This window comes from Aythya ferina (genome assembly GCF_964211825.1).
Source record: "Aythya ferina genome assembly, chromosome: 7".
Taxonomy (NCBI): domain Eukaryota; kingdom Metazoa; phylum Chordata; class Aves; order Anseriformes; family Anatidae; genus Aythya; species Aythya ferina.
This window is the reverse complement of record NC_140302.1, coordinates 35,089,874-35,102,289: the sequence shown is the minus strand read 5'-3', so window position 1 is coordinate 35,102,289 and position 12,416 is coordinate 35,089,874. Positions and strand designations below refer to the sequence as shown.

At 42.8% G+C, this 12,416-nt stretch overlaps 1 protein-coding gene across 4 annotated transcripts in view; it reads right to left on the bottom strand.

Annotated features, from left to right (window-relative positions):
* The window catches only part of DOCK1 (dedicator of cytokinesis 1), a 257,618-nt gene that overhangs the window by 106,142 nt on the left and 139,060 nt on the right, over nt 1–12,416 (bottom strand). For all 4 annotated transcript variants that reach the window (XM_084525023.1, XM_084525025.1, XM_084525022.1 and 1 more), the window contains exon 29: nt 10,600–10,694. In XM_084525023.1, coding sequence (XP_084381149.1) covers nt 10,600–10,694 — 95 coding nt within the window. The remainder of the gene's footprint in view (nt 1–10,599; nt 10,695–12,416) is intronic.

Sequence of the window (12,416 nt, the reverse complement as noted above, 5' to 3'; positions counted from 1 at the left end):
CTTGCTCGGTCATGCAAAGCACAGGAGCTGTACACAAGTATTTGAGAGTATGTGGGAGGGCCAGCACGATTATTTCCTAAGACAAATGATTCTGTGTATTCATTACCTTCATTTTAAGGCTGCTCTAACTGTGGTACATGTACAAAATTAAGGAATTTACCTTATCACTCCAACACGACCATGCCAAGAACTGCCCAAACATCACTGTCACTGGCTGTGGCAGCATCTGCTTAACTCTGACCCCAAAATTTATGATGAAAAAGGAGAAAAATCTGTGCAGAAGGGCCTGCTGTGCTGTTAGGAGGTGGGCAGGAGACTCCTCAGTCCTCCCAGGCAGTGGCACCAACTTCCACGCCGGTGGCTGCCAGTGACCTGGCACTTCTCTTCTCTCTAAATATACTTTAAACACTTCTCGTCTTACCATCATGCAGTCTGTTATGTCACAGAATGAACGGTTCTTCATTTTTTCAGCCCTGGTTGTTATTCCACGGGCTGTGTTTTCTCCTACCCGAACAGTCCCAGCCAGTTTTCTGGAATACAATTGCACATTCCGTACATGAAATACTTGTGATCCTAAAACTTAATAACCCTACAAAGGGCCTCATTGTCTGCTTGCACTCGGAGGCTGCTGCTCGCAGAAGCCAAAGAGCTCCATAATTGTCAGTCTTTAGGAAGACAAAAAGCCAGGAGAGGAACGTGTTGCCAAGGGAAAAGCAAACAGAGGTCTAGGCGGATTTTACAAAAATGTATGAAATCCGTAATTGTGCCGGTCGGTATTCTGGTAAATTGCACTGAAAATTCTTGCGGTGAAGGAACCGGGATTTGGAGAGATGCAGTGAAATTATCACCAATACTCCACTCTTGTTTTTGTTCTTGTACAACTCTGTTCTCCTTAAAATGGCAGACACTGAAAGGAGATGATGGAGAGACAGCAGAAATGGTTGTTCACTTTTCCCTCGGCCACTCCAGCATGGGGTAGCTGCCGACAGCGGCCCTTTGGCTCTGCCGGGTAAGAAAGCAGGCCCAAAGGGCCCAGCTCTGTGTCAATCCTAAAAGCTGTGTCAATCCTAAAAGCCACAACCCAGGCAAAAAGTCCCCTCAATGATTCTCCAAGCCTGATAACCTGATGGATGTGTTCTTTCCCCCCAGACCTAGAGAGCCAGCCGCACCGACTCAGCACGTGAAGGACAAACTCCTCCAAAAGCCCAACAATTTCTGGTTTCCCTCATCCCTCGAGCTCAAAGCCTCCTGATTTCCTCCACCCCCATCAGAAAATGCACTTCTTGCATTTCCTCACACTGGCAAGGCACAAGGGACACCACCAGAACTTCCACTGTTTGCTGAGAACTTTTATTCCTGTACCTCAACAAGGTGATTAATGAAAACAGCCAAAAACAGGCAACCTGGGCCGCTGAGGGTACTGATTTACCTACGGAAAGTAAATCGATAGAGATCAACATGCTAAAGTATTTCCTGGGATGTCTGCACTTCTTGTTTGGGAGAAGGGAAAGGAACACTAATTTCAGTAATTTCTGTAGTTCTGACACTCATTTTTTAAAAAACAAAATAGGGGAATTACAGTGCAGAACTATTGATTTCGCTGGAAAAGTAAATAAAACATCTTCTGAAGTGTGACTGACCAGCCAAAAGGTTGTGCTGGTGGTTTTGTTTGTTGGGCTTTTTTTTTTTTTGAACACTGAAAGAGGCAAAGATTAATAAACCTCACCTGTGACAGAGCAGCACACATTTCACTCACAGGTATTTTAAAATGTGTGATAGTATTAACCTAAATGAAGCTGGCATGGAAAAATAACAACTTTAAGTGAAAATTGCTACACCTGCAGGGTTAAAAATAGGCATCACATGATGCTAGCTTCTACCCTTACCAAAACCGGAGAGCTGCTGACACGCTTTGGGATTTAACACCTTCAGCTTCGTCTGGTGACCCATTTCACGATGCTTTTATAAGAATTCAGCATCACGGGTTCTCATCCATGCCATGCACTGATTGCCAAAAAATAAAGGAGCTTTTGCACCTGGTAAGTGATGCAGACAGTATTTCCCTGTTTAGCTCTGCGTGGCTCATCGATCCGGGCAGCTGACCTGTTGGAGCACCTGAACTGGAGCTGGTAACGGAGCCGGCACAGCGGGGTGGGTGCTGGTGTCCTGGTGTAGAGGCAGCACGTCACGGTGCTGTTGGTGGTACAGAAGGCTCTGAAGTATAATTTGTTTTGTTTTGCTTTGTTTTTCTGCTCAAAAAGTGATACAAATCCCATGGGTGCTCCCAAGGGACTTGGTGATCCAGGGACAGCGACGGCTCTGGCACCAGGGCTGAACAGAGCAGCCGGGCAGAGCAGGGTAGCGCAGCGAGGTGCACGGCCCCGAGGCTTCACAAAATGAGGAGGGAATATCCATATGCAGCTTCATCACAAACCCTCACAGACATACAATAATGTGCCTTCAAAGGTTCACGATCTACCTCCCAGCTTCACCTACAGCTAAAACTTAAAACTAAAATTAAAGGAACTCCTCCACTGAAGGATCCGAATTAAATGAAATCTGCCGGGGGTTCTTTTACTCCTGAAACCAGACCCAAAAAAAAAGTATGTAATGAAATATTATTATCCAGTGCATTATTCAGCGCAGCATATATTGAGTTCTTCTTGAACTGAACCATTTGATAACTAAAGACATCAGGAAAATCAAACTGATAAATGTATTGTTTGGTAGGATGTGCTTCTGAGTACAATTAGCAGGAAGAATTTTAATGTCAAACCCAGTTTAGATTCCGGGAAGGACATAATATACAAATCATTCTTTTGCATTTGAAATTAATTTGGCAGCGCTTCTTCAGATCTCAATTAGACTCTTAGCAGAGAATTGTCACGATGCACAGCCTAATAGCCACTTGTAGCTTTCTTCCAAAACAGTAGATTAGCTCCAGGAGTTCTTCGCACCGCATATACGCGACTCAGTTAAAAGTAAGTGCAAGCATCCAGAATAATTAGTATCCCGTTAAAAGCAAAAAAAGCCCATGGACATCCACAGCATACTCTGGATAATGATTCTGGAACTGAGGAAGAAACCACCCATTTGTGATGTTGCCTTGCTTTTGGTTTTTGTAACCGCTAAGCAACGCTGCTGCTTGCGCTGGGTTGCAGCTAGCTGCAATGCCCTGTTTTTCTTTTAAAATATCACATTTTGGAGCCACTTCTGGAAACGATAAACTGTGAGGTGCCTCTCAATTGCTCATTATCTTTTGCAGAACAAATATTTAAGAGTTGATAAAATATATCAAGGCAGATGACCAGCCGTGCAAACTTTTGGCTTAGCAGTCATCCCGCAGTGAAGCCCCATGCGATGCCTTTTATGTACAAAACCACAACAGATGTGTGTGAGCCCGCTGGACTAAATGTTATTCTAAGTTCAAATATCTCTTTAAAGTTCTCAGGCTTCATAAGATGCAGGCGGTATTCAAAATGTCTTGAAGGGGTTTAAATCTGCCGCCACCCCAAGGAGGACAGGCAGTTAATGAGCTGGAGTGCTTCCAGGTCTAAACCTTGCTGCTTTAGACTTTGCAGGGAGCCACAAATAGCAAAGCCTTGGGACAGAAATAAATAAATAAATAAATATAAGAACTTCCCCCCTTAATATACAAAACTTCAGCTCAAAACACCAGCAGTTAGGATCCGTTCTCCCTTTCTTTCCAGTTCAGGAAGAGATGTTCCCCAACACACGGTTCCTGCCTTTACAGTTGCTCTGATTTTCTCATGATTAATAAAAGGTTGAAATGCCACGAAATGCATCAGGAATATTTTCAGCAGACATTAACTGCTACTGAACAGTGAACATCTGCATATTAGTCTAACACTCCAGTGGTATTCCTGAAGCAAGTACTGAGAAAGGATTTTTTTTCCCCAGCAAGATTAGAGGTGCAGCCTCGCTCGCGCTTCAGGGTGAAATACAGCCCCAACTGCCTTCGCCTGGTTTTATAGAGGCGGCATGGGACACAGATCTACGCTCCCAGGAGGCCAGCAAATCCCATGCACACTTTAGGGACAGAAAAGAGGTTTGTCAAGGGAAGCATAACAACAAAACACGGAATAAACAGAGTCGCAGTGGATGCACGATGCCGTCAGGCAGCCCGAGCCCACCTTCCTAGCTGCAGGATGTCTCTGTCGATAGGCACACGAGTGGCTGCAAACACACGAAACCCATAATTTAGGGTATACAATAACAATTAAAATGATCACTATTTTAGTACTGGAAATCATTAGTCCACCTCTAGACCCCAGAAGCCAGAGACGTAATTTCTAACTCAGCCTGGGCAAAGTAACCTGCTCTGGAGGGTGTTCCCACTGCGGAAACCACCAAGTGAAGAGCCCCTGCTGAAGCATATTCCTTCAAGGAATCTCAGCCTTTTCAGCACAGGAAGAAGCCTCTGTTGTTTAAGCCTAGCCAAGTCCATTCGTTTCATCCCCAGGCCCAGTTAATTTGACAGGTACGATACTAAACCAAAAATCCTGCAAGGTCTTTGCTGAAAAGGTCAGTGCATTATGCAACCAGGTTTTATGGACAACAAAAAAACGCCCTCCGTATGCAGAAACAAATCTGCAGGATCTTCATAGCATTTATCCATGCGCACTCATCTATTTCATTTATAAATGAAGAATGAATTTCTGGGCACACGCACGGGTTCTGAAAACTGGATCCTGAAAAAGCGACACGCACTGAAAGATGTTACCCTCTGCCTGTACATTGCCAGGAGTGGCTTTTGCCTACACAGAGAAATATTTGCCACCAAAGAAAGCAACAAAATTGCTCACATTCAATTGCTTATTTCATTGCATCCCTAAATAAAATTATTTAGTTGTTCAGGTTGCGGGTCTGACCTCTTCAACTTTCTAAATAAGTAAGCAGAGATCAATGTATAAAGTATATGAATAGTCAGGGAAACGGTGCCAATTCCTTTCTGTTGGAGTTTTTCCAACTGCTCAGACTCTTCTTAAAATATAATTGCATTTCAAGCACTGTCTTCCTCCCAACATCCTATCAGGAAATGTAAAACAGTTTCTGTATTCCACAATAACAAACACTGAGTAAATACTTGAATGATCCCTGCCCCAGATATAAGTGCAATCTTTCACACCATGCCTACCAATAATCACTATGAATATTGTATCAATCCAGGTTTGAGCTGTATAGATGCAGGTTTTCAGAAAACGAAGGAAATTTCACAAGTTGTTTTTGTGCTTCTTTCTCCTCCTACCCCATGTGTGATACAAATCTGGCCCCGCTTTTTTAATTTTTTAAAAAATTTTTATTTTTTTTATTATTATTTTTTTAGTTCTGTCCAGAATCTTTGGACTCTTTCCCCCTGTTGTGAACTCCAACTCCACCCATCAGCAGCCTGATGCAGACTTTAAATTCAGGCTTTTTCCCTGGCACCTCATCTGACAGATGCAAGTTGACTGGCCGATTACGTAAGAACTAAAAGCTTATTTTCATACAGTTATTAAAAACCAGGGGTGTTTTAGTTTCTATACGCCTGTATAAAGCACAGCCGATTACGGCATGACTTCAATAATTAAGCATAACTTCAGTAACCTAAAAAGCACTTTTATTTTGGCTCTGGGTTACTTGTCAGTGGGAATAACTCTCAGGCGACTGCTGCCTGGATTAGACATCAAGGCTCAGAGTTGCACAAAACTTTCCTCTGTCCGTAAGCAGCCCAGGGCTTGCACGCTGCTGACGGACAGGCACCCACACGGCTGAAGTTCCTTCCGAAGTCACCGCAGAGATCGGCCAGGTACTGCTGTGACAACCACGTAGCAGAGCAGCCCACATCTCCCTACCAGTTCCCAAAATAAACACGTGCGTTGCAATCCACTCCAGCAGCAGGACACAAAGGTACGTGTTTATCAGATGGATCTCCCCGATCGTCCTTCCTCCTCTTTCCAAGATTATTATTATTTATTTTTTTTTTATCAGGCAGAAAATTAATTAAAATTCCGGACTAGGTTTTCAGGAGGAAACCCACCTCCACCCGCCTGCAAAGCCAGTGCAGCACTGGAGGAGAGCAGGTAACAGCCTCCAGATTCCCTGGGCAATGCAAGACGTAATTCCTCTGGAAAAAAGGCATGTAGGCACCAGAAACCTCCTTCTCGCTGAGAAGCATCTTATCCCTTTTCCTCCGACTTCAAAAGGCAAAACAACCACGGATTTTATGTAAATGTGGACATTAGACACAAAAAATAGAACAGGAAACATCAAATTCATTTTTCATAGGCAACTCCGCTTCCAGAGGAACAGTTGCAGATGAAAGTAGCAGCTCGAAATGAATATATCATAAGGTCTACCAAAGGAACCGATCATCTCAAATGCCAGAAGTAAGAGCAAAGATTAAATTATTTTCATTTACAAAAACGTAAAGAGGAGCTGTTTATGTGTTCTGACTTAGCGGTTTTAAGAGGAGCCTAGTTTAAGTTGTCAGCTGCTGACAACAGTTAAAATAATTTCTAAAACATTTCTGAATCATTTCTAAATATGATTTAGAGGGGAAAAAAATACAAGCAACCTGAAATCCCTGCTGATGCTTCGACAAATGGCTTTCTTCAAATTACTTGCAGATAAAACTACCGGAGTGCCTTGTTTTGCAGGACATCATGGAATGAAGAAGCTGCCTGCGAAGCTCTCCAGGTCTCCATCCTGACACAGAGGAAAAGCTCCCGGCTCTTTGTAACTGCTAAGCACAGCTGTCGGCGCTCGTCGCAGAGATGAAATAATGCAGTGGCTGCAGAGCAGGGCCAAATGTCACTATGCAGCATCCTTTGGGTCAGTACAAAGCAGCTATCATATAGTAGCTGTTGACAGAGCTGATAAAAACACTTTCTTTTAATCTGGTAGTATGATGCCTTTACCTTGATAGGAATAACCCTTCCTGAAAGTATTAAAACACATAAACCTTGCTGTAATTTAAAGGTGTCCAAGTATCTTCAGTGGATGTATTCGTAACTCCCAACAGCAATATTGAAGACGAGTAGCATTTTCTTTTAAAGTTACCTCAGCTCGATCTTATTTTTAGGTAATGCAATCATGAATACATTTAGCAGCTCGCTAACAGTTCACCATGTCTAAAACTTCTTGCTGGAAATGAAAGTTGCAGTCGCAAAGTTCACCTCCAAGTTGCAGCCTAGAATCCACCAGTGGAGGCAGGCGGAGTGACAGGGCTCTGCCAACTCTCGGGAGAGCATTTAGTCCATTCCCCTTCTCCCCAAATTATAACCAGCAGCTTAACAGATGCTTGTCAAACTGTTTTTAAATACCTCTGCTGCTGGAGACTCTGCAACCGCCCCGAGCAATGTGTTGCAGCACTGGCTGCTGGAGTATTTCCCCCAGCCTCAAACCTGAATGTGCCTTGCCGCGCTTTATGGCTGCAATTTCTTACATTCATAATTCCACGTGGCTCCGAGAAGACTGTTCCCATCTGCTCTGCTGCGAAATTTTGTGTATCCGAAGAGCGTTTGTGCTCTTCCAGCCCCCCTGCATTCTCTCTCCTTTAAATTGAACTGAAAGCAATGGCCATTTCAAGTCCACATGTGGATCAAGACTTAATTAAATATGATTTGAATATTCTTTCCACCCACCTGCCTCCATGCTACGGCCTACTACGCTATGACCTACTGCCACCCACTCATCAATTTTCCTTTCTGGTCATCAATTTTTCTTTCCATCTCTGTTGCACAGGCATTGTTGTTCACTGAACAACAGCAGCTGACCTGGAGCTCAATCCAACGATGAAAGGGAAAGCCACACTGTCACTTTGGAAGGGCTCTTCTCTCCCTCTCCAAAAACTCACGCTGCACAGCACCCGATGAGCCCCCACCTGAGCATCACACACCAAACAATGCCACCTGGGACATCCTGGGGGCAAACCAAAGGCCTGCAGCCTTACATGAGATCAGCACCATTCAAAACTTTTCTGTCCTGATTAACAAATCGTTTTGCTGAAGTATGGGCGCTGTTTTAAATTAGATTAGAGGCCTGTACGTAGAATTAAGTGACACATCTAAAAACAAAAACATAACAATTATCTCATTAGATATGAAGGCTTCTGTGTTCATTTTATGTGGCATGACTACCTGTGTTATTGAACCAAAGGCCTGCTGATCCTGGGAGGCAACCCTGGACATGGCCCAGCACAGCCCGGGACGGGATGGGATGGATGCAGCGCTCAAGTCTGGAAGCACTGCACCAAAGATGTAAGAACCAAGTAAGCAGCATGAGAGTAATAAATGTGCCTGGGTGAGCGTGTCTTTCTGCACACAAGAGTCCTGTTAGGAAATAAGGCTGAGCAAAGTGTAGTACTACATGATAAGGCGTCCCTTAGGAGGTGCAGCCGCTGCCTTCCCTCTTCTCCCCATGCCCACAGAAAGGGCCCGGAGGTCTGACCTCCACATGAAGCCAGTCCTTTTCCCTTTGTTTTCTGCTCCCAGACGTACCTCATGCAGAGAAACAACCGAGCTCAAAAACGTTCTCGATATAATTAAAAATTAGTTCACTTCGTTTGGCTTGTGACACAGCAATAATTTGCAGAGGTGTTTTGTCAGAGGGACACGGAACGGCGCGCTCCGAGCCAGTTCTACTGAGAGGAGCTTTAAAAAGACAGAACTTGGTCTTAATTTTTTCTCTTTTCCTTCAATAAAAGTTTATAGGTGTGAAAATAAATGGAGCAGATGGACAAAAAGGTATTTTACAACGCCGCTTCCTGTTTTTGGAAACCACATTAACTTCAACAGGAAAAATGAAAAGCACTCAAATCAATTCAGAAGCATTTACCAAATGAGCTGGTGTAATGAAAATGAACTTGTAAATTAGAGATGAACAACCCCCTTAGCACTGCTGCGGATATTCATCAACACCAGAAAGCCTTGAAGAAAATGAAAAACAAACCAAACAAAACCCCAAATACCCTTTAAATGCTACTCAAACATTATATGGGTACTGCAGTTACCCAGGAAGAGAGGAAGAGGCGAAGATCACCACAGCACATCCTGCTCCTGCTTTTCCAGGACTCGCTGTTCAGCTCGGCAAAAAGACCAGACGGTACTCGAAGGATCAGGAAATCAAAGCCCCAAGCCTAACTGAGGGCATCACATGAGTGTTACTCCAAATTTTCCAAGGGAGAAGCTGCCTGCTAAGGATCCCTTTGCACTTTAAAGGAAAAACGTGGGGGAGGGAAACGCTCTTTCTATACCTTTGCTTATACATTTCTCTGACTGGAATTCCACAGTTTTAAAACAAACAATTGAGATCAGAATTGCACCCAAATGAACCCTAAGACGTTATCTGGCAATACCGTGAAGGTATTTTTGAATTTGAGGAATACCCGCCTCTATCAGATCTGGGGAAAGAGCCACCGCCCCAGTTCAGACCACCGTGTGCCTGGTTTGCTGGCACTAGTGTCCAAGCACAGACCTTGCTGCTCATGTTTCAGCCTCCCCCAGAACTAAGTGGAGCACAGGGGTGCTCTCCTTCCTGAAGGGATGCCAGAGAACATATGCTGCGAGGGTTTCCAAAGCACCTGCAACAAAATCCTCCAGATAGTTGGAGTTCTTGAAGCAAAACTGCTTTCAAATTTTTTTTTTTTAAATGAGAAAGAAACCCAACAGGCTTCAGATCTTCCCCATCAAGCAATCTCAAAGGGTTCTTGGCTTTAAAACAGCAGGTGCTTTGCGAGCTACAGCCGCACAGGAGCGTGCATCCACAGCCCATGGATGTGATTCAAAAGATGGCTGCATCTACCTCACGTTTACCAGGAGTGGATTTTATTACGTGGTTAAGACAACTTCAGAAGCTGGGATTAAAATTATGGTGAATTTTTATAATGAAAGTAGGAAGTGTAGTACAGGATTTTATGTAAGTAAACACTGGCAACTTTATAGCCCCGGTAGCTACCAGTGAGCACATCAGAGATTTCTCCAGGCAACTAGTAAATAAAATGTTTTTCCTTATACTTTCATCACAGTACACATTAAAGCATTTGATGCTCTTAATGAATGTCACAAACATAAAATATTACATAAAGGCGTGTTCAGTAATGACAATGCTGCAATTATGAGCAAAAAAACGGGGATTAGAAATATTTACAGCTTGTCTCTTCATTACCAGGCTGATGGAATCTGGGTATAAATGCCCTTTCAGTTCTGTCTTGTTAATATCATTGAAAACATCTGAGAATATAACTCCGTGTCAGCATACAGTAACCACTAGTTTTTGAGGTCATATGCGAAACATATTGATCTCCAAAGGAATAAATTCATTATCATAAGATATGTGTAGTTCCCTACTGAATCGGCAGCCTCTTCCAAAATTTGGCTCTCTGAATGATGCCACCCTTAATTTGGGGAGCCCCAAACAAGGCCCTTAAAGCATCCTCCTGAAAAGGCAATTTTCGAATAATTATTTGCATCCCAGAAGGAAACGAAAAAACCCTAGCTGCTGCATTGTGTTTTACTGTTTCCAAGCAACACTGTTGTTTCAGATCAAACGTGAAACAGCCATCTCAGTCAGCCACAGAGCTTTTCCCTCTGTACTTACTTATTCTGCATCATGTTCATTATAACCCAGTCGAAGGGATAGACGTTCTTCCCAATGAGATTCTTGAACATGATGAATGTTTCCATCAGAAAATCCTAAAACAAGAGAAAATATTTGGAAAAGACTCCTCTTATAGATCAAAAAAAACACAAGTGATAGTGTCAGTTATTAATGACTAGATTCAAGAGGTGCTTTATTGTTCTGCTTCATAAAAAAAGCCATTATTCATATAAAATAAATTTTACTAAGTCATATTTCTATACGATGTATATAAATTCTGCAATGATTCCGTTTAAGCTTTTCAGAAGTGGTATCAATGGCAATCCTACATCGTGAAGGACTCACTGTATTACTCAGGAAGAAGCTATGAAAAGGAAGCTTTTGCTGAAAAAATGTTTTCTTTTCTACACTGTAGGTGCATGCACTGAGTCTCTCTCTGTGCACGCAGACTGTATTGCAGCACACACGTAGCAACACATGCCTGGCATATACTTGACCTTTTTGGAAGTAAAAAATAGTTGAAAACATACGTAAAAAAGCTAAAAAGAGTAAGGCGTTAATTTTAATCTTATAATTAGACTCTAAATACTTCCTGGCACCAGTTGCTGAGTTTTCCTTCTCTTCAAGTACATCCTGCTGAAATTCTCCCTTGCTGAAAACAAAATTATGTTTTGGTTTGTTTTGTTTTTAAGCCACAGCTCAGAAACGGATTCAGGTGAGTGTTGTGTTACCCACGACCTCGAGTAGCTGGTAACACTGCTTCTGGTTTGGCCATCAAGAAGCTACGAGATACTTTCTCCCTAAAGGGAAAAGCAGTAATTGCTTCTGCAAGTGAAAATCTGACCCAGAACAAAGTTAATTTAGTAGCACAAACCAATTTATTTCTACCCAGATATAAACAAACATCTCTTTGGAACAGAAACCTGATGTACTTTACAATGTAAATCATCTTCTACAATTTGGGAATCTATAATTGCTATCTAACAATTTAAGTGATATCAAATGTCCACAGTAAGATAGAGAGAGGGGAAAAAAAAAGGAGCTTAATGCAAGCAGTCCTTGATTCACTTCACGCAGAGATAAAAATGAACTTTTATTCTCATCCAAGGTTAAAATACTTTTCCTTTGCTACAGCTCCTCGGTAACTGTATTAATATTGTCTATCTTTTAAAATGTCAAATGTCTACAAAAAAAATAAAAAATTACATTCAGTGGGCTTCAAACTAAGGCTGTTTTTTTATGTAACCTTTTCAGTGAGAAACAAATAAGAAGTTACTGCTCTTACACGGGTTTCTTCATGTGCGAGAGCCAGCATCTTTGCTAGATATTATCTTATGACTCGTTGTTCTTTTAAAACATTTTTCCTGGCTTGAAATTCATCACTGGTGTGAAACAGGGAGATGCAGAGACCCTGAGGGCACAACATGGGGATCAGGAAGGGATGTGAAGCTCCTGGCTGCTCAGCCGGGCCCTGTGCATGGCGCAGGGTTTGCTGTGGGGCCGCACAAGCACCTGCCCAGGACCCAGGCCGAAGAGGGCCAACAGCAGCCACAAGGCATGTTTTCCCCCCAAATCTACGACATTACTTCAGTAAACTGCCGTGTTCTTTCACCAAAACCACTCCCAACACAACAACATCAAAAAAGATGTTTTGACATTAACAGAACTGAGGTGAAATTTCCAAGTGCTTGTGGTTAATGAGACGTTACCGGTGCGTAAGGCACAGCTCAGCCCAGACACACACGGCTCAGGAAAATGTGTCTTCATTTAGCAGATCAAACTGCATACTTTGCTGCTCATTTTTCACGAGTTTGGTG